A 26,950-nucleotide genomic window follows, 5' to 3' on the forward strand; every position below is an offset into this window, starting at 1 on the left:
GAGGGACTACAGCTCCCGGCGTGCCCCGCGGCCGGAACGACCGGGCCCGGGGCGGGGGCAGTGCCCGTCCCGGCGTGCCCCGGGCGGGCGGCGGTGCCGGGCGTCCCGGCGTGGCGGCCCTGATGGCGGCGGCGCTGCCGCCGGTTTACGTGCACAGCCCGGAGTACGTGGCCCTCTGCGACTCCCTCTGCAAAGTGCCCAAGCGGGTCAGCGCCGCGCCGGGGGTTGGGGGGGCCTGCGGGGTGGGGGGGGGTGGGGGGTGACGGGCCCGGTGGGGGGCCTTGGGGGGCCTGGGGCGGGAGGGGACCCCGGGGCAGTGCGGGGGCTTTGGGGAGGCTGTCGGCACCTGGGACAGCGGGAGGGTGCGGAGAGCCTGGGGGAAGGGGCAGCAGTGGGGGGGCGCCCCCGAGCCTGGCAGGAGGAGTGCGGGCTCTGGGGGAGAGCCTGGCTCCCCGCTTACACCCCCTCTGGCAGGGCGGGAGCGGGTGGCCGGGACACAGACCTGGCGCTTCCCAGACGTGTGTGTCCCGTCCCTTCCCCTCGAGAAGCTCAGAGCTGCTGTGCCTTTTCCAGACACACCGGGAAGTCGTCGCCCCCCCGCACCCCCCAGCCCTGCAGTGCTGCTGAACCCTCCGTGGGGGAGACCCTGGCAGGGACCCTGCTCAGGCTGGTGCCAGTTTAGCTGTGCTGCTGGGAGAAGTCACAATTACACCTTCGCTGCAAGCCATTTATTCCCTAGTTGCTGTGCTTTGGTCTCCTACGCTAAAGCTGCTCTCACAGTCTTTTTTTTTTGTTTGTTTTTTTAGGCCAGTATGGTACATTCATTGATTGAAGCATATTCCTTACTTGACCAGATGAAGTAAGTGCTCCCGTTTTCTGTGAAAAGAATATTTTCTTCTGTGCTGAGGTTTAGAAGATACTGAGTAACTGCAGGTCTTATACTGTCCCTGCTGGCGTTGTGATTATAGGAGCCCACGCAATGTGTATTTCTAGGATCTAAGGAAAGGCTGTTTGTTTTGCTAAATGGACAAGATTATGGTAATTACAGCAGGTGTAATTTGTGGTTACCCTTCCTGGTCTGATGGAGTGCTTTCTCCATAGAGCGTTATATTGCCTGCTGCTCTCGTGGCTCTGAGCAGAAGCAGAAGTGATGGTTGTTGGTGCTGCTTCCAGTCCACTGGCCAGTGCTGATGCTGAGAGGGACCATGTTGTTTTGCTGTGTTGTGATTGATTTGGGAGACTTTTTGTGAGATCTTAGTGCTGTTCAGGAGACAGGACAAGAGGAGGTCTGAGGTGGAAGTGTGAAAAACACTCTTGCACCATTAGGGAATATGAAAGGAGGGGAAAAAAGGCTTAGTTCAGCCTCTCTTATGTAGCATCTCATAAAATCTTTACAAAAATCCCATGTTCCAGTTCAGCAGGGCCATAAAATCCTATCGGGACTTTTTTTTAAAGGATTTTTTAATCTTTCTGGCATTGTGGTAGAACATGTTTAGGAAGTGGCTGAGTACCATTACAGATGCAGGCCCAAAGGGCTGTTCGCCCTGCCATAGGGTGAGAAGTGCCCAGCACCTGGACTAGCCTAGAACTGGGAGCTTCTTGCATTCTTCCAGTAGCAATGGAGCTGTGCTGCGTTGCCTCTATGTGCCCCTAGAGTTTGAGGTTTGAAGAGGGCTTTAACACATCACAAGATTTATTTAGGCAGATTGCAAAGCACCCAGACCCAGGAAAGGTGATGTGTGAGTTACTGAGAACAGAGATGGTCTCTGCTTTGAACGCAGGTGGAGTTAAAAGCATGTAAGAGGTGCTGCTCAGCTCTTGACCCAGCAGGCTGGTATCCTGCCACAGCACTGGGCTGGGCCTGGACGTTTTCACTCTGTTATTTCCTCTGTGCATAACCAGAATGTTGGATCTACTAGGGATTGCTCAAACTGGGAGAACATGCAAAAAAGGGAAAAAAACTTGAAACAAAGTGGAAGGGTTAAGGCAGGAAGCACCTGCAGGTGTTCCTCATTGGAGTGGGCACAGTAGACAGTGCCAGGCTGGGGGAAAGGCCTACTCTAGCTCAGCTGAATGGCTTTTGCACTCAAAGTATGTCCTGGTTTTGGCTGGGGTAGAGTTAATTTTTCTTCTTAGTAGCTAGAATAGTGCTGTGTTTTGGATTCAGTATGGGATTTGGTATGAGAAGAATGCTGATAATACACTGATGTTTTCAGTTGTTGTTAAGAGATCAAGGACTTTCCCACTCCCTGTGTCCTGCTTGTGTGTAGGTGTACAAGAAGTTGTGAGGGAGCATGGCCAGAGCACCAGACCCAAATTAGCCACTGAAATATTTCATATCGTGTAATGTCATGCTCAGTATATAATGGAGGGTCGACTGGGAAGAAGGAGGTTCTCTTTCGCTTCCAGGATTATTAAATTGTTTTTTATCTCTACCTATGAGTTTCCCTTTACCCTCCAATCACCCCATTCCCTGGGTGGTGGCGGGTGAGCGGGCAGCTCTGGTGTTTGGCTGCCGGCTGGGTTTAAACCATGACAAAGTGACAGTTCAGTGTGAGAGGAGGAACTGGTTTTGCTTTTTCACCAGTAACTGCCAAAAAAAAAGGCTTCTAGTGTGAGGAGGTTAAAGCTGGGTGTTCCAGCTGAACTCTGGAGCCTCTTGTCCTGATGTGCTCCTTTCCTCCTGTCTGCCTAGGATAGTCAAGCCAAAAGTGGCCTCCATGGAGGAGATGGCGAGCTTCCACACAGATGCCTACCTGCAGCACCTGCAGAAGGTCAGTGAGGAGGGAGATGATGACCATCCGGAGTCCGTGGAGTATGGACTGGGTAAGGACACGTATCTTCATCGAGAGATTAAATGAGTATCACTTTTCAGGATACTTTTTGCCGAAGCTGAGGTTAGACTGAGGGCTGAGCTCAGGTGGGCTGCTGGGCTGTTTGTGAAGGGAAATGCTCTGTGATGTGGTGTTACTGAAGCCTGTCAGCCAGCAGTCACCTGTTAGGCTGGTATTTTCACTGTTGCCAGCAGAGGGTACTGTCAGCCTCCCTTGCTGCTCTGTACAGCTCAGCCTGTCCCTTGCATACCGGGAGCCAGTGCCTTTTGCTGCTGCTTTGAGGATCTCAGGCAGGACAGAAGGCCCTGACCTGCTGCCCTTGGAACAGAGCTGAGACTGGCTGCTGCGAGCCTGCTGTGGTGGAGGGCATGCATGAAACGGCCTGAAACTACAGTCAGGGATCAGAGCAGCTGCTGTTTGCCTTGTGACTTTGCTTACATCTTGAGCAGAGGACTCTTGTCAGCCTGAACAATGCAGTAGTTAAAGCAGGTGAGGTGGCTGTGGGTACTGTCTTAGTCACAGGAAGAGTGACCTGGCAGTGGTGCAGATTCTGCACTGATCTCATGGGTTTCCCCTGGATCTGTCCTTTACATTTCTGAAGCTGATCTGTCTGCAGGCAGAGGAGCAGCCCTGAGGCCATGCCTTGCTGGGGAACGTTTCCAGGGAGGCTGCTGTGGCAATATGTGAAGATCATATTCTAGCTATAGACCTGCAGCATACCTAGGCCTATCTCCTTTGTGGGTGTCTGTTTTTAGGGGGGTGATACATCAGTGACCGTGCTGGAGCTTTCCTGGTAGAGTAGCCAGAGAACTGAGAGTGGTTTTGCAAGATTGGTATGAGAGACCAGTGGGTTGGGACACATGGATCAGAAGTTGGTTCAAGACCCATCTGTGAATGATTTTAGTGCAAGGAAACATTTTGATTGTTGATTTTTGCAGTGTGTTAACCTTGGCTGACTGCCAAGTACCCACCAAGATGCTCCTTCTCTCCTCCTCAGTAGGGTAGGAGAGAAAATACAATAGAAAAGATTGTGGGTTGAGATAAGGACAGGGAGATCACTCACCAGTTACCATCATGGGTAAAACAGGTTCGACTTAGGGAAATAAAATAAATTTACTGCCAATTAATAACAGAGTAGGATAGTGAGAGTTAAAAGCAAAACTAAAATCACTTTACCCCTCATCCACCCTTTTTCCCAGACTCAACTTCTCTCCCAGCTCGTCTGTCTCCCCTCCTGCTGAGTGGTGCAAGGGATGGGGAATGGGAGTTGTGGTCAGTCCATAACACTTGATCTCTGCTGCTCCTTCCTCCTCACATTGTTCCCCTGCTCCAGTGTGGGGTCCCTCCTAGGGGATACGGCCCTCCATGAACTTCTCCAGCTTGAGTCCTTCCCATGGGCTCCAGTTCTTCACGACCTGCTCCATCATGGGTCCCTCCCGAGGGGTGCAGTCCCTCAGGCACAGACTGCTCCAGCGTGGGTCCCCCACGGGGTCACAATTCCTGCCCAGCAAACCTGCTCCAGCGTGGGCTCCTCTCTCCACGGGGCCACAGCTCCTGCCAGGACCCTGCTCCAGCACGGGCTTCCCATGGGGTCACAGCCTCCTTCGGGCATCCCCTGCTCTGGTGTGGGGTCCCCCATGGGCTGCAGGTGGGTCTCTGCTCCCCCGTGGAGCTCCCTGGGCGCAGGGCACAGCTGCCTCCCCACGGGCTGCCCCACGGGCTGCAGGGGAACCTCTGCTCTGGCACCTGGAGCACCTCCTCCCCTCCTTATTCTCTGACCTTGGTGTCTTCAGAGTTGTTGATCTCACATATTCTCACTTTTCTCACCTAGCTGCTGCGCAGCATGTTTCACCCTTTCTCCAATACGTTACCTTGGAGGTGCCACCAGCGTTGCTGATGGGCTCGGCCTTGGCCAGCAGCAGGTCCATCTTGGAGCCGTCTCTGTCTGGCATGGGTACAGCTCCTGGTGTCTTCTCACAGAAGCCACCCCTGAAGCTCTCCCTGCTACAGAAACCTTGCCACGCAAATCCAATACAATTTTTTCCTACTTACACCTGTTAAATCTGCTGTTTGAGTCCAAATCTGCTACCTGTGGTGAGGGTTTTGTGCTGTGGCTTTTTCATTGTGCCTGGAACACCATGTTAGAGCAGCAGTTAAAGGGAAACAGCTCAAAACAAAGAGAATGTACTTCCCCCAGAGGAAAAGGTCTGTTGTGTCTGACACATGGACTCTTATCCACAGGTTACGACTGTCCGGCTACTGAAGGGATCTTTGAGTATGCGGCAGCCGTGGGAGGAGCCACCATCACTGCAGCCCAGTGCCTGCTGGACGGCAAGTGCAAGGTAGCAATTAACTGGCCTGGAGGGTGGCATCATGCAAAGAAGTAAGAAAACAATCTCTTCCCTTGTGTTTTCTCACCTGGTGTCTGAACCCCACCTCCTAGCTCCCAGCTTCCCTGCGAACCCACAGGGTGTGGCGATCCAGCTGGAAGAGAGAGCAAGGTGTGAGTGGGGTGAGGGAAGGCAGGAGGGAGATAAGAAAGGAGCACAGTGTAGGGCAGAGGCCTGAGAGTAGACTGGTTACTGCCCTGTCCTGGGGCTATCATGGACTGCAGTGCTAGTCTGGGGCAACTATATTCAGAGGTGTCTCACCATCCATTGATACTTGGTTATCTCTGGGAGTTCAAATGAGAATTTATTTTGTAGTCCATAGAGAAGGGCTGTGGAGAGGCAAATGATTGGTGTCGCTCCGAATTTGGAAGAGAATGGGAATGTGGCAACATGTTGTCCAAATTGTTTGTGGTTTTTTTGGTTTCTTAACAACGAAAAAAGAGGTTTGAAACAGTGCAGGACTGACCTCTGGTTTTCCCCATGCTCCCATGGGTGGCTGTTGGCTCTGAACTGTAATGTCAGTAATGATCTTCCAGAACACAGGAGAGGAAGTAAAAAATTTTGTCCCTGAATCCTGTGATTCTGTAGTGGTAAAATAATTTGTTTCCATGGCTTCCCCATTTTCCATGGGTGTATGTTTTATTTTAATTTGTGTCCCCCATCTCCCAAAGCATGAGGCCTGTCTGCAGACGCAGACAAGAAGCATCCTTCCTTGTCCTCAGCTAACTGGCCTCTGCAGTGCCGTTCTATTTCCCTGGGAAACCCCAGTAATTGACATGAACCATGTGTCTAACCCTGACAGCTTGCACATGAGTGCGCAGGTTTCTCTTCTTGCTCTGGTGGCTTTTCTGACCTGGCAGAGAAACTCTGGAGGTGTAACGGTGGTGTGCAAACACCAGTGATAGCAAGGTCTCATCAGGACCCTTTTCCTGGTCAGCAGTTTGCTGAATATGGGTTCAGCTACAGCTTGATGAGAAAGGAGAGAGCTTAGCTTGGCTGAGCTGAGCCTTCTTACGCTTTGTGGGAGGGATGGCTTTTCAAAAATCTTGTGTTCTCTTTTATCTTGATTGCGTGGCTTATAAAATGGCTGTAACAGAAGAAATCTTAGCAGTCTTGCAGTCACTGAGCTGTGCTATTAGCACTGTTCTGAGAAGTAAACAGTCTGTTTAAAAATGGCATTTATTACTTACTGATCCCACAGGAGCCTTCTTGGTCACCCCAGTGAGGTGGTCTGGGATGCTCTGGGGTTGGCAGCAGCTGTAGTACGTGCCAGTCCAGTGTGAAGATCCAGCCAGGCTGACACCCAGCTGCAGGTGCCTGGTGCTGGGACCTGTGTCCCAGCAAAATACATGTCCTTTTGTTAAAAAAGACCTGCTGTCTGGTGGCCTAGTTACTTTTCAAGGTCAGAAAGGTAGGAATGTTAACCACTGTGACCTGGGGCTTTTGAAGCTCCCAGTTCACTGATATGCCTTTGGGGCAGAGGGTGAGAGCCTGAGTTGGTGCCTTTTCTTGACCCAGCCCTGCCCTCCCTTCAGGCAGTGGCAATCCGAGCTCTGCTCTATGGATCTGTGGGGTGGGAAATCCAGTGCTGGCCCTGAGCTGCAGCTCTGACACTGGTCAGCCTCTGTCTGAGCTGGTGTTCTGCTCTGCTTGGCCTCAAGTTTGAAGGAGATTGTATGTTACAGCACGGAGAGAGTGCCTGAGACATGACATAGTTCACTTTGCTTCCTTGCAGGCTGGGAAGGAGGGGAGGAGTACAGTGTGTAATCACAGTTAAAGAAAATTCCCAGGACACCTGCTAACATCCCAGTTCTCAGCATCACTGTAAATAAGCAGAGTCACTGGGAAGCATCTGTGCTTCATGATATTTGTAGGGAGTAAGCAAGTGCAGTTCTGCCATGCTGTGCTTGCTCCTCACTGTTTCCATCTGTTTGTTAACAGGGGAGTGGCAGGGGAAATGAGCCGAGTGCTGTGGCTGAAAGTCAAGAAACATTTCCAAGAGGCACATCTTAGATCCTGAAGTTGTTTGAGCCTGGGGGAGAGGGATTTGGACACTACTGTTGTAAAGTATAAAGCTTTGGTTTAAATCAGCTATCCAGAGCTGACCTAGGACTGCATATGGGCTAGCGCCAAGTGGTGATGGGGACTTGACTTCGAAGCAAGTCTGGAGTAGGGATTAAGAAACTTCCTTGTTCCTTTAATGCTAGAAATATGGAAGCTGCCCCCTGATGTATGTCAGGGATAAATCTTTCCATGAAACATCTGTCCTCTGCTTAGCTGCTGGGGCTCTTTTCTGTCTGAGTCCAGGAGCTGTATTGTGTGGGACTGCATGTGGGGCATCCTGTTTGCGTTTTCCTGGGGAGGAAGGGTGAGTGTTGCTTTGGAGAGAGGCGTAGCCTTCATACCCTAAGACTCTGGAACAGAGCAGCAGAGTGTTGTGACTGCCTTGAACCTGGCTTTCACTGCCAGGACCTTTCCAGGAGCTGTGACCTGGACAGCAGGAATGGAATAGCTCCCTGCCTGTGTCTGTCCGGCACTCAGGAAAATGGCCAACCAGGACTGACCAGGGGTCTGTCCTCTTGCCGCAGAGGTAGAGGAGGTACACAGAGAGTGAGTTTGAGTAAAGCGGCTCTGAACTTCTTTAAAATATCTCAAGATGCAGAAAGCTAATGTTTTGTTTGTGAAATGGTCAGAGGTACACTGACAAGCCCCCATGGGTCAGGGCCTCCCTGCAGCAGAGCCTGCTTATGCTTTACCAGCTGCCAGCAAGCCCAGGGTTGAGAAGCAATTGGCACAAGCAGTCATGTTCTCTGTGCTTCCCAGCCATGCTTTGAGCTGCTCCTGACCTATCCCTTGGTCACTGCTGCGTGTTGGTTGGGCTCTTCATCCTCCTCTGTGCCCCTGCAAGGTGGAGACTTGTAAAGTAAAAGTGACAATGCCGAGATCAGTGGTGATTTCATTGGCAGTGTTCAACCTCACGGACATTCTTTTCACAGAGATGAAGCTTCTGGCTTCTGTTACCTGAATGATGCTGTCTTGGGGATCCTGCGTCTGCGCCAGAAATTTGACCGTGTCCTTTATATCGATTTGGATTTGCATCATGGGGATGGTAAGGCCCAGCGCAGGCTGCAGACAGCACAGCTGCACAGACTGAGGGGGAGGAATGGGAGAAGTCAAGGCCTGTTGTGGCATTAGGACTTTACCTGCTGCAACAGCCGTGGCTTTGCCACTCCTTTCAGTGCAGTCAAGTTCCCTCAATCCATTTCTGCTTTGTCCTGCTTTATGGATTTGCCCTGTGCTGCTCATGGGACCTCTCTTGAGGGTCTGGGCAGTAGTCTTGTACCTGAAGCAACAAAGAGCCATGTTTCCCGTTCTAGTAATCTCCTCTGCCAGTGGCTCTCCAGCAAGGACTTCCCCCACTCCCTTGTCTCCCATCCCAGCAGAACAGCTACTGACAGTGTTTAATTGTTTAATGCCATCAGTGCAAGAGGGAAGCAGCCAGTAGTAAATGGTGCTTTTAAAAGAAGGCTTGATGCTATAAAACTAAAGCCAAAGCTGGCCTTGCAGAAACTGCTCTCTCCTTCAGGGACATTATTTCAACACTATTTAACATTTCCTGCTCTCCTAAATTTTACGGTGTGTTTCATTTTGCTCCGTTTTACCTCCACATTTGGTTTCTGTTAAGTTTCCTGTTACTTCGTTTTCCCTCCCCACCCCCACTATTTTAGTATGTCTAAGGAAAAGAAAAAAGCATGTTGAACCACAGCAGCACTGAGAAAAAGCAAGAGAGCCTGGTAGCTCTGGTTCTAATCAGAGCCAAGCTCTGGCCAAGGCATCTCTGCTCAGCTCCCTCCCCCAGCCTTCCAGGCCAAGCAGTGCAGGCAAGTGCTGCTAACGTGGGCACTGGCCTGAGGTATTGAGATCCATTTAGTTCTGATTAACATGAGACCTGCCAAATTCATTGCAGTTGTGACCTTTGTTGCAGTTGAATTCAGGTCTCCATTGATTAAGGATGGATTTACTGAGCCTCATCTGGTTTTTTGCTTTGTTCATTCTGTTCCTGCTCTGCTTGCTGCCCCTGTGTTTATCAAGTGGCATGTTTGTGTGTTTAGCCACTGTCATTTATGTGAATGATGCATGAAAGCTTTTTTCTCTTCCCTTTTCTGATAGGAGTTGAAGATGCCTTTAGTTTCACCTCAAAAGTCATGACTGTTTCTCTGCACAAGTTTTCACCAGGATTTTTCCCAGGCAAGTTAAACTTGTCAGGTGTGTGCTAATTCACGGATTGCTGACTAGGCTCCAGCAAAGGCAAGTCCTATTCCTTCTGTCCAGCAGAGGTGGCTTGCTGCCTCTCCTGTTGACTCAGGAGGAAAGAGGGGCAACTACATGTTTCTCATTTCCCTTTTTCTGGTTGTGACTAAGCTCTGGGCAGAGCCACTGCTGGGTGGCCATCTGCAGCCCTTGAAAGCTGCATGACAGAATTGGGCAGAGGGTGAGAACCAGGTCCATCCAACCCCTCCTTTATTGAGGTGGCGCATGGACTTCTCCATAAGCATGTCGGAGATCTTGGCTCTCTGCTGTCATCTGAGACATCCCACACATTTATCTTGCTGCTGATCCCCTTTCCCTCGTAATTAACCATGGGGCGTTTCTCTTTTCAGGCACTGGTGATGTGACAGATGTTGGCTTGGGGAAAGGCCGCTATTACAGCGTGAATGTACCTATTCAAGATGGCATTCAGGATGAGAAATATTACCAGATCTGTGAAACGTAAGCCTTTTGCTCTGATACAGTTTACTTGGATGTGATTTTATGGAACAGAGACTGCACAGATTTTGTTTATTTACAATTTTTAATTACTGTCCTTCCTTATGGCTTGTGCTTTCCGCTGTTACAGGTTTTGATTACAACAGACACAGATCTTAAGAGTTCTCAGAGGGTCTGTCTGAATCCTTAGACAAACTGGATATACAGGGGCATTTGTGGGTGGCTGGAGGGTCTCTTTGCCACAGGTCAGCCTTGTGTTTTTAAGGAGAGTTTGAGAAGGGACAAGTACTTTTTAGCTGTGGACTTAGGGCTACATGCTTTTTCTTCAAATAAATGCTCTGAATCCTGACCATCTGTGGGAGATGTTTCGGGCTCAGCTGAAAGTGTTTTCCAAACACCCTTCGTCTATGCTGGAAGTCTGGAAGGATGAATGTCTGCTGGTGATTAAGCTGCCTCTTGGCAGACCCCCCTGTCACTCAGTTGTTGATGGATCCCACAAGCTGTTGCCCACGTCAAAACTGGGCTGTGGGGCTTGTTCCTTTCAAGGGGAGAGGAGCCTCAGCGCAGGGCTGCGGAACACGGTAGCACTCAGCTCTTGACACTGAGGGCTGAAGCCTCTCCGGACCGGTAGCCCATTAGGGCAGTCATGCTGTGGCCATGCCTCCTGCTAGCTTGTTGGTGCTTGTCACTGCTGGTGACAGAGCAGCCCCTTCCTGCTGGTGGACATGTTTCCAAAAGGCAGGGCAGCTTTAGGGGTGAGTAGGAGTTAGGAGCCCAGACAGGAGAGCCCATTGCATGCATTCCCAACTGAAGGACATCAAAACCTACCACAGGTTCCAAGCTGCATATATCCAAAGCAGCTACAGAGAAATTTTGACATCTCCTGGGCAGAGACAAAGAGTTCTGTCCTGGCTGGGAGAGTCATGTGTATGATTATGGGTGTCCATCCAGCTGATGTCTGAGGATGCTTGCCTCTGCCTCCCAAACCCGTGGTGAGATCAGAGTGCGTGACTCCCTTTGACATGGGTTTCTGCAGGCTGACAACACCCTGCACAGAGCATTTCCTTGTATTCTTCCGTGTCCCCTGCTGGTGAGAGGAGACCTGCTCTTTGGCAGCCCTTTGCTCCTTGCAGAGGTGCTGCCAGATCAGGCGTTCCCAAAGCAAAAGCCAGGGAGATGCTGTTCAAAAGAGTCTCACCTTCCTTTGTGTCAGGGACAACTGCCTCCCCAGTCTCAGTGGAGGCTGATGTGCTGCACCACAGTAATATAAATAAATGGGGAAGAATTGTGTTCTTGGCATCTTGGAGCATGTGCACTTTGAACTTGCCTCTCTATAAATTACGGTGTTTGGTTTTGATCGTCTTTGTTCTAGTAGATGAACTCCTATCCTGTGTGGCACAGAGATAATTGCCTCTTGTTTCTGGAAGTTGTACGACGTGAGCTCTGATTAAAGTATATTGTTACTAATAGCTGCTCTGTGGAAGGGGGACCAAAGTGTGACATTATTTATTTTCTGGAAGGTCTGATGTCTTTAAATTTTGAAGACAAAGGCAGCCAGAGATGATAAGTTTTGGAGTTGCTATGAGAGTGGCAGCACCAGACCTAGATGCAAAGTTTGTGGTATGCTCTGTTTGTGCAGAGATGTGTCCAAGGCACGTTCCCACTAAGAGCCTTCCAGGAGCCTACCTGCTCACATAGTCTCTTCATCAAAAGAGAAAGTTATGATGGATCTGGCTAATTGTAAGCATCCAGAATAGCTGATTTGCTTTATCACCTTCCAAAACTGCTCACACTGATGAATGAAATTGTTTCTGAAAAGATATGTTTACCTGGAGTTTAAATATTAACCTTTGAACACTATAAAAAAGGCAGTATGTGAGAAACATTGCAAGTGCAGAAAAGTAAATTTAGAAATAATACAGGCACATTCAAAAGCATTATCATTGCTCCAAAGACAAAAAGAAATCTGAGTTATTTTAAATGGCTGCAGTAGTTGGCTTGATAAACTTGCAATTAATTATAGCTGAAAGAGATAACGCATCAACTATTTGTCTTCTAGTACTATCCAGAATGTAAAAAACAAACAAACCCACCCCAAAATCTGAATGTTGTTTGGCCTGTCTTTGTATGTGATGCAAGGAAGCTGTGCTAGCAGTGTGTGAGCGTGGATCTAGTGAAATTCTGCTTTAGCTGGGGCAGGCTGGACTGTGTGACAAATACCTACTCAGGTTATGTTGGTGGAGAAACCACTTAGTAACACAAGTCACTTACAAGGAAAGCATGCGGGACCTTTGTGGCACCAAAGGCTTGTCTGCTATCTAGAAAGAAGATACTATTTCTCTGTTTACAGTGTCTTAGGAAACAGGATGACTGTGGTGGATGTGTTGCATCCCAGCAGCCAGCTGTCTCGGTTCCTTTGGACTCAGCCGCTGTAGGTGATGTACCTTGTGTGACTGCTTGGTGCTGGGACCACAGGCTGGGGTCTCCTGCTGCCTGCAGTGTCACAGACAGAGGCTGATTGTTCTCAGGGCATGATATAGGAGCAGCAAGGCCAGTTCCCCCTTCTCTGATCTGATCTGCTTTTTCCTATTCTTTAGGCTTTTGGCAAGATGAAGAATAATTATTTTTAATCCTTCTAAGTGAGGAGGGCTTTCAACTTCTGACAATATGTAGGCACCTCCAGTGTCCCAGATGGCAACATGGCTCTCTGTATGGCCCCTGATGGTTGGTTGTCTTTCTTGTGGTGCCTCCTGTAAAGCCCTTAGACAAAGAAGTCCCAGATGGGAAAATCCAGACTAGACTTCTTGGGTTTTTTTGAAGCAAAAGTTTCCCACTTGCAAGAATAAGACTGAAAACAGAGACTGCTGCTTCTTGGGAGGCTGCAGTATTGCTTTCACAGAGGATCCAGCTGTGCCTGTTCCTACCTCCTATGGGTCAAGGGTATCTACTGACGCATCCTTCCCCTCATTTCAGTGTTGGGGAGGAGGCCAGCGGAGAGGTGAGTGGCCTCTTCCCAGTGGAGTGCCAGTCTAAAGCAGACAACAGTGGGGGAAAACAAGGTCAAAAAACCAGAGCTACTTCCCATGCTGCTGTGATGGGAGGAAATGTTGTGTGGCACTGGTCATCTTCCAGTGGCAGTGTCACTGGGGCTGTGAAATTTTGACTGCAGTTCTGGGTTTGAGCAATTGCAGAAACCTGTTATCTTCCATCCTCCCTGTCAGCTGCTGACTGTTTTAACTGTTCCTCTGACCTCTCTGGGGGTAACAAAAGGTGACTTCTCTGTCAGCCGCTTCCTTTGAGGGCTGGCAGAGGGGCAGTGAGTTAGATACTGCTGAAAGAGCAAGCTTGGAGAAGTCTGAAAACTGTCATCATCTGTTCATCTCCACTGCAAGGGCAGGCAGTGCAGCCCTGCCTTGGCACACCACTCTGTCAGGCCGGAAGGGAACCGCTGAGGTCACCTTGTCTTCATGGCCCTTGTCATGTATGAAACTTCCCTGAACTTGTAAGTTCAGGAGCAGGAAGGGGGCAGAACATCCCCTTTGCACATGTGCCAAATGAGTGCTGGGTCCTCGCTGGCCGTGCTGTGCCCTGGCCTCAGTGACCAGGGGTACCATCCCACTGGAGCCAACTGTCACAGGTCAGAGGTTCCTGCACCTGCAGCTGTGAGGTGTGAGAGATCTTCGCCGTGTTTATGATACATCTCAATGCAAAGTCAGTTTCTTAGCTGGGATTAGTCTTTCATTATAGAGAGGTGTATCGGGCGTTCCCAGTCAGGCTTGAAGCTCTGATAGTGTGACTGAGCTGGTCTCCCTGAGCGATGCTGTCAGAAGGGGAGAAGAGTCCCATTCCCATTGCCTTACCCTTGGGTGCTCCCTCCTTTCCCCTCTTTTCCTTGCTGTGAACCAGTTTAGGGAGTTAACCTAGCAGAAAACTAACCCTGCTAAGTGATGCTCTGCTAGTTCAGCTCTCTGAAACTGCACACTGTGGGATTGGAGCAGCTCTGCCATAAGCAAAAGGAACGGGCTGGGAAGGATGGGTGGAAGTGACTACCTGCTGCAGTGTGGTCAGTTGGCTTTGTCAGCTGAAGCTTGGAGCATGCATGCGTGTGAGGGCCCATCAGCATCTGGACAGGGCTGAGACTGCAGAGCAGTCCTTCTGCTGACTTCCTAAAACACCAGACAGAATTACTTTGTTCCTGAGCACAACATGGAGGAAGAAGGGGGCTAAGCTACCCTTACGCATTAACAGAGATCCCAGCAGCTACAGACAAATGTCACGTCAAGGAGATAATTATCATTCAGGTAATGTCTGCAATGTGCTTTGAAAATGAAAAGCCCTGGGAGAGAGTGAACTTGGTTTAAGACTCCTCATGCAGCTAGCAAACGCCTGCAGGGATGGGCTAAAAGACTTTTCTCCAACCTTGCTGGGTTTTCTCTCTCCTTGTTGGGAGACCTTGTTGACAAATAGTAGGAAGCCTTGGCCTGAAATGAATTTCACTGGGCAAATAATAGAAGAACTCGTGATAGTGAATTTGGTGGAAGTGGCTGTTCTTGCATAGTGAGATTGGTGAGGGAGCAGGGGACCCCAGCCTTTGGCAGCGAGAGGTGAACCTTCCTCTGTCCATGCTATTTCACATGCATCTGCCTGTTTCTGATGGATCCATGAGGAATGTAAAAGTTCCTAGGGAATAAGTGAGCTGTTTGAACTGGCCAGTGTCAGCTGCTGGTATAGCAAAAATGGAGAAGCGTGTTCAAGAGAGATGGGGAAGAGGGATCCAGAGACAGCTCACATGAGCTAGACGTGCTTGCAGAGGTCTGAGTGCAGGCGATGAATGCCCTCACCAGCACCCGACAGTGTCAGAAAGCCCTACAGTGTTTGAAGGAAACTGATCCAGTCCTCCTTACTCCAGGGAAGTGGGTCTTGGGCAGAGGTGGAAGCCTCTCTCATCCATCCCGTCCTTGACATCTGCAGAAGAAAGGCTGACTTTGGTCCCCTTCAAGAAGGAAGCTTATGCCGATGTGACTGCTCTTTCCTTGGCACTGTGATTTTCACCATCTGCCTCAGTTTGCTTAGCTTGGTGGGACTGTGGGGACTGTGTGGGCTTGGGAGCTGTCAAAACATGAGTGGTGTGAGTAGCTGTCAGCTACCTGGCCCTGCCAGGTACCTGGGTGCTGGGGCCCGGCTGTCGGCATGTCTGGGCTGTACTGCCATACCTGGAGTGAATACACATACTGAATGGAAATCCTCTTTTCTCTCAGGCTCACTTATTTGGTCTTGGGAGGTGGGGGGTTGAGTTTTTTTCCCCCCAGAGTTTTTCTCCTCACTGGTTGAGCTTTTTCTCAGCACTGCCTATATTTCAGTAGTGAATTTGTCGTGCTCATAGAGCTGATGGCCTCAGCCCTGCAGGCATCTGCCTTGGCAGACCGAACTGAGCTCAGTGGGGTTCCTTGTCTGGGTGCAGTGACTGGCAAAGTTTCTTGGAGTGAGCATAGGTAAATGCAAGCTCTTTGTCCCGGGGAAGCAGCTTTCTCGTTTGGCACCACAGTGGTTTCTAATTGCATATCAAATAAGATCTGGCGATGCTTAGGTTCTCTTAACCAAGGCAAAAGCATTTATTCCAGGGTTCACATCTGTTTCTACTTTAGCAAAATAAAAACACTGTTGTGAAAGGAACATGTTTTTCTCCATTATTTGCCTTGTATTTTGGTCTTTGGAGCACAGTGCTGGGAACAAGATTATTCCTTTTGTGGTGTTTGTAATACTAAAAATCTCCTGGAGTGAAGCCAAATATCTGATATGCCCAATTGCCTTCTGCAGGAGAGAATATTTCTAATAAACTATCTGCAGGACACTAGCCCTGCTGCACCTAGCATCCACTAGAGCCACGGGGAATGTGTTTCTGCCTCACAAGCCACACGGTAGAGAGGAGAGTGAGAATCTAGATGGAGCCGCTTTCTGTTCATCTTGTCCTGTCCTGGTGAGAGGTGTCTGAGAGTTTAGGATTATTGTTTTGTCAGACCCTGCTCTTCACCATGACTTTTACAGGGGGGAAAGCTCCTGGATTTGGCTTGCAGCCCTTCCGCTCGGGGTGGCCAATGTAAATGTGTGGTTTGATGCTACCACTAATCCACCTCCCCTGCGTTCTCAGTGATGCTTTTGCCTTCATCAGCCTTGTGATGAGCACTTTGAGAGCTAAACTTCCTGCAGGAGAGTAGCAGGGGCAAAAAGGTAACTGGGAACAGAGGGAGGGTAAGTGGTATGAGGGGCATGAGAGCAGAGAATGCAGAAACCTTGAGAGACACCAGTGGATCTGAGTGACCAGAGCCATGCCACTAGCATCCCTCTGAGCCACATTTGTGGTAACCCCACCACCACTTCTCCTCTCCACAGCGTGCTGAAGGAGGTGTACGCCGCGTTCAACCCAGACGCGGTCGTGCTGCAGCTGGGGGCAGACACCATTGCCGGAGATCCCATGTGCTCTTTCAACATGACACCCGAGGGAGTGGGCAAGTGCCTGAAGTATGTCCTGCAGTGGCAGCTAGCAACTCTCATCCTGGGAGGAGGTGAGTGCACGTGCATCCTGCTGTTCACAAGGAAACGTGTTTGTCCTCCTGAGACCCTTCCTTAAGGGTGTGCCCTGGGCTCAGCACGGGCTGGAGCTTAGCAGGGTGCCTGCCAGGCAGTGTCAGGAGGGCACTCCGTGGTGCAGCACTGTTTTCTCACACACCTGAAATCTGTGATACTGACAGGTGCAAGTCTCAATCCTGACCCTAAGATCTTGAGTTAAAGGCTGCTTGGCTCCTCTGGAGAAGACCAGAGACTGTTAACCCCAGTGAACTGACCATGGCTTCTCAATGACACCTCTGATTGAGTCCCACCTCTGCTGATCAGCCCTTCGGTGCTTCTCTTTAAACACAAGTGCTGCTGTCCCAAACCTGCCTTGGACATCTGGCAGTGAATGATTTTGTTTGAATTCAAGCAGGGGCTTGGGAACAGGACTGCGTGCCTGCATGGTACAGCAGTGCTCTGATATCCAGCGAAAGCTACGACTGACTTAGCTCTGCCGTGCTGCATAACCAGCTTCTTGTCCAGCAGGGAGAGTGCAGGACAGGCTTTATGCAACAGAGCCTTACATAAAAACAAAAGCCACTGTGTGCCAGGGAGAGCCCCCCAGCTCTGTGCCTGGAGCCATATCAGCTCTGGCTGTCGTCCTTTTTGAGATGAGGGAGGTCAGGTATAGCGTGTTAAGTCTAAAATTTGATGTGCCTAATGAACTTTAGAAAGGTTGTGAGTGTTCAATCCTGCTGTGCCATGTCTGTGGGTGTGCTGGGGATGGCACCTTTCAGGCAAAAAGAAACCCCAAAGCTTTTATCAAAAAATGAGCATCAGCTATTTGTCACTCATGGAAATACCAAAGGAACATCCGACCACCGCAGCTCTTGGAAGCATTTGAAGTTGAAATTAGGGGAGGAGTCAATACTTGTAAAAGAAAAAAACAAAGCAACAAAAAAACCCAACGCCAAACCAAAAAACCCCCAACAACCCAAGAGAAAGGAATGTTGAAAAATATGGTCTCCCTCTCTTTGCAGAGTGTTTTTCTCTCTTATTATTTTAGTCATCTTTGATGGAAAAAACCTTCTGAGTCTCTTGCAGGATTGCTTTCAGCTAAGGTTTCTCCTTGTGGGCTCATGTACCGTTACCATACTGACTGTGAAACTTCATTTACTTATAAAGCAGTCACAAGTTGTACTAATGAGCTTCATATTTGCTCTCTCAGACATCACAGTGCTGAAGAGCTCATCAGTGGGTGGCTGGGCATGTCTATTATGCTTTATGGGTTGAAGGCTGGCATTAAAAAGCAGGAATCCCCTGTCTCCACTGCTGCCCTTGCACTTCTCTCCCTGTTACTTTTGAATGCTCCTCCTTGTTGCCAGGAGGGAGCCCAGCACATGGGGCCAGGAGCTTGTGCTGGGTCTGAGCTGGTGGCTAGAGGATCTTGGGCTGTGTCATGCTGGGCGTAACTGGGGTTCACTTTGGGAGGTCTGACTTGGGTGGGTACCTGTCTGTACAGGTGTCACTTGGACCTGGCCTTGTGTAGCCAGCAGGTGCAAAATGCAGTTTGTAGGCACAGCTTGAGTGGATGAAATAAACTTGAATTCATGTAAACTGCATGTGTTGCCTCCACAATTTGTTCCTTCCACTAAAATCTCTCTCTCTTCTCTTTCCCTACTTTTCCCCCTCCAAAATCACAATTCTTGCTGGAGACAGGAGGCTACAACCTTGCCAACACAGCTCGCTGCTGGACATACTTGACTGGGGTCATCCTTGGGAGAACGCTGTCCTCCGAGATCCCCGATCACGAGGTAAAGTTTTGACAAACCTTCCCTTCTCCTTGCGTGAGAGCTGAGTCATTCTACCTAATCCAAACGGCATCCTTGCTGCTCAATACTGTTTTGTTGAGACACTCCTGTAACAATAACGCACTGTCCTAGCAGCATAGTGGGCGCTTGTTCCCAAAACCCGAGGCTGTCCACATCTTTTTGCAAGGGATCTCAGGAGCCAATAAACTCCGATCTCAGATAATTACAGAGAGGATGGGGAGGGGGAGTCACCTGTCTGCTCAAATCGCTCTTTAGGATATGCACATACTTTTGCCAGGAAAGAACCAGGCTTTTCTCCAGGCTTTAAATTTTAGCCCTGCTTTCACTGACTTACAGAAAGTACCAGGTGCAGCTCTGAAGCTTTCCTGACCAGCAGCAGTTTTGCAGCGGGCCCTGGGGTCAGGTTCTGTTCATGGTCACATACGAGCTGTCTCAGTTCCAGTGCTGGTGCTTTTAAAGTCTCGAATGAGGCTGGACAGCTGGTTGGAGGGACACAATCTAGACTGAATTAGAGTGGAAATAACTAGTTTCATGATAGGTCTCAAACTGCAGATCAGTGTTACTGACCCTACAGAAACAAACCTGCACGTGCAAAGCAGTTCAAGCAGTGACTACAGAGGAGAACTTTGGATCTAAGGATCTCGCAGAGCAGCATGCATGAGAAAGTAAAGCATTTGTGTGGATTGAAACTGGAAATTCATCATTATAGAGACAGGTGATTACAGATAGGAGATGCTTTTTGAGAGGTGTCATGCTTAAATATGATCCTTTAACTGGATTTCTACAGAAACAGGTTTTAAACAAGACTGGATCTTTCATATATGTGGAAAATGAAAAGTGTGGGTCCCTCTGTAGGAATTAACTGCATGGTTAACTGGTGGTTAGGTTTTGCCTGTTTGTTGTTGCTCTGAACATTTTATTTGTTTGTTGTGATAGTAATTCCTGCACCTAGTGCCCTGAAGGATGAGCAGTGTGGGAATGAGTTGATTGCAGGATATCACAAGGTGCACAATGGGGTCCTGTGTGCTCTGGCTACTCCTTCTCAAAGGAATTTGTATCCCCTCCTGGGCTGGCCAGCACTTAGGCTGTAGAGCAGGGCTGGCTGCGGGTTGTGGTGCTGCTGGTGGCCAGCCTGTTTGGGTTCCCCTTGCAGTGAAACAGTGCTTGTGGTTTTGTTTCCGGAGATGAGATGAGCTGCTCAGAGTTTACCCTTGGAGAAATAAGTTCCTGGAGATCCACCCAGCCTGCCTCTTGGAGCTGTGGGGCAGTACTTGAGGAGGAATGAGCTGGAGGGAGGAGACATGTGGGCTGCCTTGGGTGAAGCAGTCACCAAGTGTGGCTGTTCCTGCTTGCACACCTATAGGAGAATATTTATGGCAGGCTCATAAAACCAAGTGCTTGCTGTGAGCATGCATCTTGACTCCTGCACCGTGGGGAGGGTTTAGCAAGAATCACCTCTAGGGTGGTGACATTAGCCAGCAAAGCAGCTGGTGAGGATCAGGAGCGTAGCTGCAGTGCTTACTGAAGGCCAGGTGAAGTGGCTGGAGCGGTGGTTCATCAGAGCTAGAGAGCTCTTGGGGGAATGGAGTTTGCTGGAGCTGAATCAGGAACAAGTTAGAAATCCACAGTGCTCTGCTAGGATATACATCGGGTCCACAAAGAATGCATGGAGACACTGGTATATGAGAAGCTGTCTGATTATTTTAAAGCCTGTGGCCATGTGCTTCATCAGAGGTAGTAAAGTAGCCTTGGTGATAGTGACCTTGGTAATAAGAAATAGCCTTGGTACATGAGTTGAATGGTTCTGGATCGATACCAGCTAAAAGATGGTGATATTCATGTTGGTAAGAAGGGAGCAGCAGCCTACCTTTGGGGAATCTGTGTCTCTTTTGGGACCTGGAAGAAGTGGGTAAGCAAACTTCTGCAAGGTTCAGAGCCCAAGGGACAGGGCCCCTCCACTACCAGGTGGAAGTGGTGAGGTTGTGTTTGAACTGCACCAGGTAAAGTACCCTGAGGCCTGGCCCTTAGACTGTCACACAAACTTCTTGTTACAGCTCTGCTCCTAAGTAGTAGAACAAATGGATGCATGTTCCCTGGCTTTGAGGCACTGATGAACAGCTAATTCAAAGGCACGGGGGAGGAGTGTTCCCTGTCAACAGGTTTATCCCATTATTATCTGCTACAGACCCTGCTGCTGGTTGGAACTTTCTTGCAGCTGAAGGTGAGATTTTGGGCTGTAGTGTGTTACCCACGTGCATGCAACACCTGGCAGCTGTGTAGGGCTTGCACTGAGCCAAGGCATGAGCCAGCTGCCACACTTGTGGTTTTGCCTGCAAGTGTCCACTGCGGGCTGCTTCACAGTCAGGAAGGTGTGTGTCCCTGGTTGGATGTGAAGTTTTTGCCTCTCCTAGAGGGTTGCTAGCTCACATCCTCTGGCAGGAGATCAAGAGCTTCATTTCTAGCCTCACTAATGGCACCAGATGCTATTTTTCTTTGACGTTTATAATTCTGTTCTGAAAATGTATTAAGCAGTTGATATCAAGTGCCCTGGAAGCCAGAGCCACAGGCTGATGCTTAGAGTTTTTCAGAGGATTTAATTTATCAGTTTTAAATTTTTCTTGCTTCTTCCCATCAGTGTTGGTCTGTGGTTTTAGCTCTTGAACCACAACCAAGAGCAACAATTCCAGAAACCAGCTGTCTTGAAAAGAGTATTGAAGGATTATCTTTGTTTTCTTTAATATAACTCTGATGCAGTTACCTGCCTCCTCCCTCCTCCTAAACTGGATTATTCCATAATGCTGAGCATAGTATTTTTTAGCCCAGGAGTAAGGGTCCCTCTCATGTTTTCATGTTGGATGTGGCAGGGCCATTTGCATTGAAATAGAGATGTCCAAACTTTGCCCACTGAAGGGTTAGGTTAGCAGCTTGCCCCGAGCCTGGGAAGCTGTGCCCAGCAGCCATGGGGTACATCGGCCCAGGTTTGCTCTCATGCTACTACACACAGCGTAACACTGAAGACAGCGCAGTGCAGCATGAGGTGCCAAATTGGCATCTGAATGTCTGCCATCCAAACCAGATGGAGTGTGTTTGCTTTGAACGGCTTTGCTGGTCCATGGTGCTTGTGTGTAATCATGCTCTGACTTGGGTGTGCTAGATGAGGTGTTCATAAAGTCTCATTGGCCTTGTTTAGTCATTCCAAAAGCACTCACAAACCAGAGAATGTAGCATTAACAGATGTTGAGGAGGAACGGAGGAAGGAGGGCAGGGAGAGAAGGAACCCAGAGCATGAGACTGATGTCCCTGGGCATCTTAGTGGACCATGGGCATCTATAAGACTTAGGAGGAGCAGATGGGGTCACTTGGTTTGTTCAGCTTGGAGAAGAGAAGGCTGAGGGGCGACCTCATCGCCGTCTGCAACTTCCTCAAGAGCAGCAGTGGAGGGGGAGGTGCTGATCTCCCCTCTGTGGTGTCCAGCGATAGGACATGAGAAAGCAGAATGCAGCATCAGTAAACTGGCATAAATGATGTTGAGATCTTTTTGTAAGGTGTGATTTTTTTGTGGGATTTATAAAATGAGTAAGGCTGAGGGAGCAGAGCATCCCCATGTGCAGTGTGAGTGAGGTGGTCTGACGGGCCCCGGCTCATCAGGCAGAGCAGTGTGCTCTCAGCCCCGGCCTTCTGCCCGCTGCGCTTCTGAAGGTTATTTACTGGGGAGGAGTTAAATGTCACTCTGTTTTGCACCCACCTGGGGAGATTTTGCCTCTGTATGATCATGTGCTCCAGCTGCACTTGCAGGAATCAAGTGTTTTGTGTGAGATACCAACTGTGTATACCCAGGCAGCAGTGAGCCTGTGGCATGTTCGGTATTGGGGCCCCAGAATGGTGCTTGCAGTGTGTTTTTTGAGCATGATGTATTTGAGGAGGGAGGTGTTGGCAGCTAAATGAAAGAAACTGCCGGCCAGTGACCAGCACAGGGGGTGGTGATAATACAGAGCACTGCTAACTGTGGGAGGAGGTCCTGGGGCAGACAGAGTCCCTGTAGGCCAGTTTGTAAAGGTTTTAATTTTTGAATTCAATCTTTTATGTGCTTTTCGTGGCCAGGGATCAAAGAGGCAAGCTGTGTCCCTGCTAAGATAATGCAAACTGAACACAGGCACGTTCCTGAACTGCCCCTGCCCCTTCTCCCAGGGACCCCAGGAGGGTTAGAAGGAGGAGCAGCAGCTCAGCCCTGTCAAGAGAACAAAAAGCGCTTTGTACCTGCTAAACAACCTCCGCTCCACTCCCCACTCTACCAACAGCCCCCACTGCTCCCAGAAGTGAACGAACAGGAGGTCAGGCCTTTCTGAGGGGATGTGAGGGGCTTGGGGCAGGGAATGGGACAATTTGGATTTGGGGCAGGGAGAGGGAGTGGGGTGGGGTGAGGATCTGTTACAAAGCCCTGATTGTAAGTGAAACCCTTTTTTTGTTTCTCACCTGTGTGCTGGGGCATGTTCCACTGTCTGCTGGCCACTCAGTTGGTGTTGAGCTGGGTGCATGGCCAGGCAGACAGCGATTCCCAAAAGGCAACAGCTGTTCCACAGAGCTGAAGAGAATTGGGAAGTGGAGTTGAGCCCTCTAGCAAAAACTGGTTCCCCTTCCTAGCCCGCAAGAGCTTTCTTCCCAAACCATGAATCTGAGACTTTTTTTCCCACATGCTGCGAGAAACAGTTGTGCCCTGGTTATGTCCACTGCAAGTGTTTCTCCCTTGGCCTGAACACCGGACTTTGCTCGCTTCACATGGCGCAGTGCTCTTAAATAGCGTGGGAATGTGCCGTCTGGAGGATGGTACCTCTTTCACCATGTCAAGTGGTTGGTATTGTCCAGGAAGCTGTCTGTCTGTCTCCTCTCCTCCATGCCGCAGTAGCCGATAGATGCAGGGGTACAAGTATGAAGAACAGTGCCAACACGGTTTCTCTGGGTGCTCTTCCAGTTTTCTGTGATGTATGACTGAGACGTATCCTGCTGTGTCTGTATTTGTCCTGTTGGTAACATGTAAAGCTTGGTTTGTGAGAGGATTCAGCATTATTATGGTTCTTACACGTTTAAGCCGGTCCGGGGGGCAGCACTTCTTCAAACCTGTCCTAGTCAAGTGAGACCCTAGGCAAAAAGAAGAGCGCGAGGCTAGCCACTGGCTGTGCACAGTGTGCTTTATGGGACTTGCCGAGTGCACACAGGAAAGGGGGTAGCTGCTTCTCCAGGGTGACACATTTGGGGCCATCCTCTTGGTTTCTGTAGTTCCTTGCTCTCCATCCAGTACTTGACAGGGCTGGACTGGCTGAGCCTCTGGCTTGGAGCAAGGCGGGGATGCCTGGTTATATGCCATGATGTGATCCAGTGTGCACCTTGCATGGGGTAACACTAAAGGCAGAAGAACTAACTGTTCTTCATTAAAATCCTGCCTACCATAAATGAGGGAGGGGCATTACACCTGAGAGCCCACTCTGCCACCTTGGTTTGAGTTACCTGGAGCAAGTTCATCCACCTCATTGAACAAGGGTGATGGTTCCAGTGTTCATAGCACTGAGGTTTCAGGTGATGCAAAGTTCTGTACCCCTGTAATGGATAGAATTCATGTGCAGATGGATAGTATCCATCTGCATCATCAGAGTTTTCTGTATTCTGGATGCTCTTCAACAGTCAAGGAGTCATGGGTAGGTTATCCCTGCCCATTGTTCCCTAGCCTGTGTATTACAGCGTGTAAGTCTCACTGTGTGGAGAAAATGTGGTAGGGTTTTTCTGTCTGAGAAGATTGCTAAAAGATACCTGTGAAGGGGGTATATTGAGCTAGTAACAGTTACCAGGATGTTCATTTTTAAAAGTAAATGAATTAGAAAGTTGCCTGGCTCATGAAAACTGGACATGGGAAAAAATAATTACTTTTAGATACCAAAACTCTTTTCAAAGTAAACTGGCACCCGGTACAGGAACATTCCCTTTTGTTTATGCTCAAGGGCTTTATCTGGTTTGAGATAATGAAAGCAGTTGGGCTTCCACCACTTCCTTTAGGAAAATTTCCAGTTTCAAAAAGATTTCCGTCACAGGAAATGCTCAGATTTTCTGGTTGATTCTCTCAGTTTGGTTTTGTCCCAGTATCCCCAGTGCCACCAGGCTGTTCTTACCCAACTCACAGGGCTTAGACCTCCCAGATGGAGATTCCAGCAGCTCCTCTTGCAGTGTAAAAATTGGGTTCTTCCCATCCTTTCTTCCTTAGTAAAGTCTTTCTGGCTGACTTTCATTCTCATTGGAAACTGCATCTTTGGGTTTATAGCTTAAGCCTTTTTTATATTTTGAAATAAAATGGGAAAAAGTGCAGACATGCAGCAAACCTGGGAGTGATTTCTCCAGCTGATTTGCACTTGGTTGCTTGACAGTGGTTTGGGTCAGTGCCTGAATGTCTCTTAAAAGAGAAGAAAGTTGCATTTGGGGTTGCTGTTAATGTTGTCTCTGAGGTAGAAACAAATGCAACAATTTCTGGTTACTTGGCCCCATGTTCAGCTGAGGGTGTCTGACAGAATGGTTCTGTAATAAGATTACAGCAGCAATAAACACCTTCTTTGACATGGTTTCTGAAGACCACCCCAGCTTGGAGAGGAGAAAAATTGTTTTCAAAGAGTGGAAAACTGTTGAAGCTCAGCTGTAAAATCCCCTCTTGATCCAGTCTGGACTTGGGACTTAAGTAAATGCAAGTTCCTTTTAACATGGCAACACTGCCATGGGCAGGAGGCAGGAACCTTGCTGCAGTCAGACAGCTGCAGGCGATCTGTAGTGAAGCTGACATCCTTCTTATTGTTTGTCCTGTTTTCCATGAGATCAGAAGCCACAGCCACTCCCAAACAGTTGTAAGCTTGTCTTTGCCACAGCTAATGTTGTCTTTTCATTTGGATGCTGTCCCCAGCTGGCTCCTCTCTGCACAGACCAAACTGCCTGGTCCTGCTCTTGGGCTTTCAACTGAGGCTGCAGCCTGGTGGGTGGCTGCTTTACTCAAACTAGTAGCTCTTCCTTGTGTCCCTGGTCCTCCAAGGTCTTGTCACTCGTGGAGGAAGAACAGTCAACTGGAAATATGGCCAGCTGGATCTGTTTACTCATCAGCGGGAAATTAATAAGCAGCTGAGGCTGATAAACTAGTGAAGCTGTAAAAAGGCTGGTCTTTGTGTTGGATGTGATGGTTAGAGCTTGGGACCAGGAAGGGCCAGCTGGGAAAATGCTGTTACTTGCTCATTTACAGGGGGCATGTGGAGCCTAAGCATGTGAAAGCTGGTGTGTGTCTTCCCAACTCTTGTTGTAACAACTCCATCCTCCACCTCTGCTATGTTCCAGCCTTTGTGTTTATGGATATATGCCTGGTGAATCTATTCCCTTTGACATGGCAACCCCAGATGGTTGACAAAACATGGGAGAGTCCATGCCAGGTACCTGTGTACCACTCACATTGGAGCTTCCTGTGGTTCAGCACATTGCTCTGTCTTCCTGTGAGGGATGGATGGCACAGGCTTTGGTGTGCACAAGAGCAGGAGGTTGAGATCTACCCTTGAATGGATGTGCAAGTCCTGTCTTGAGGCCAGCATGTGACAGCTTGTACTGGATTGTGTGGTGCTTCTTCCCGAGGAAAGTGTTCCTCCAGGGCAGGGGAACTCCTGGTTCTCAGGAGCACTGCAGCAAGTCTGATTTCTGATGAAAGCTGCGAGGTACATACAGATACCAGTCTCTCCTGGAAGTCTGTTGCTGAACTCTGCCTTTGGGACAGGGCCCCATCAGAAATCTCCATGTCCAATGGCATGTGCACATAGGCCTTTAGCAGAGGGAGGTGCCTCTGTAATAAGGCAACTACGAGAAATGCTGGTGCTTGAGGTCTGGGGAGAGGTCACTGCAGAGAGTGCAGTGAGAGCGTGCTGATGTAGCTCCCTGTGCAGATGCTGATGAGGAAAAAAATCTCAGGCCTGGCTTCCTGAGACCTTTATGCTGTTTGAGGTCATAAAAACCTGGCTTCTTGTGCCACTGCTTGCCAACCTCTTTGCAATGAAGAGCTGCATGTGAGTATGGCCTTACATGATAAACATCCTGGTGACAATGGTGGAGGTTTGATTTGGGGCTCTTAACTTCAAGATGCCGTGGGAGTGCTTGTCTGGGTGTTTGGTGGGTGGCTACGTGGAGAAGGCAAATTCCATCAAGCAATATAATGCCCAGGCTGCTGGTGTCCTCCGCCACCCCTCGAGTGTGTCTGTGTGTTGTGCAGTGCGTCTAGGGCTCTCCTCCTGCCTGGCTGCATTTCAGCTTGGATGTGGGGATGGCTGCGTGTTCTCTGGCTTCCTCTGAAGCATGTGAAGTCTTGGCTCTGTTTAAAAAGCATCAGAATGAACCAGGAAAGCCTTGTGTAAACTAAAGCAGGCTTTATACCCCTCCACATCCATAAAATGGGCTGTTGCCTTGTGGAGGGTTTGAACAAAGTTAGGATGATGTTTCCATTTTTCACCTTTGCCAAGGGAAAAGGCTCCCAGCCATTGGGCAGGTTCACTGGTGGGTGCAGGCAGGGTGTGCAGTT

At 49.4% G+C, this 26,950-nt stretch overlaps 1 protein-coding gene across 4 annotated transcripts in view; it reads left to right on the forward strand.

The window, feature by feature from the left end:
• The first annotated feature begins 62 nt into the window (after positions 1-62).
• Positions 63-26,950, forward strand: part of HDAC8 (histone deacetylase 8) — a 39,894-nt gene continuing 13,006 nt past the window's right edge. Inside the window, exons 1-9 of one of the 4 annotated variants that reach the window (XM_074915516.1) lie at positions 63-206; positions 807-859; positions 2,696-2,826; positions 5,076-5,217; positions 8,221-8,333; positions 9,395-9,472; positions 9,886-9,994; positions 16,382-16,554; positions 18,260-18,354. In XM_074915516.1, the coding sequence (XP_074771617.1) occupies positions 123-206; positions 807-859; positions 2,696-2,826; positions 5,076-5,217; positions 8,221-8,333; positions 9,395-9,472; positions 9,886-9,994; positions 16,382-16,554; positions 18,260-18,354 (978 nt within the window). In that variant the 5' untranslated portion in view covers positions 63-122. The remainder of the gene's footprint in view (positions 207-806; positions 860-2,695; positions 2,827-5,075; positions 5,218-8,220; positions 8,334-9,394; positions 9,473-9,885; positions 9,995-16,381; positions 16,555-18,259; positions 18,355-26,950) is intronic. The other 3 variants (XM_074915517.1, XM_074915518.1, XM_074915519.1) reach the window with 3 other exon arrangements.

Source organism: Athene noctua, chromosome 11, assembly GCF_965140245.1.
Source record: "Athene noctua chromosome 11, bAthNoc1.hap1.1, whole genome shotgun sequence".
NCBI lineage: Eukaryota > Metazoa > Chordata > Aves > Strigiformes > Strigidae > Athene > Athene noctua.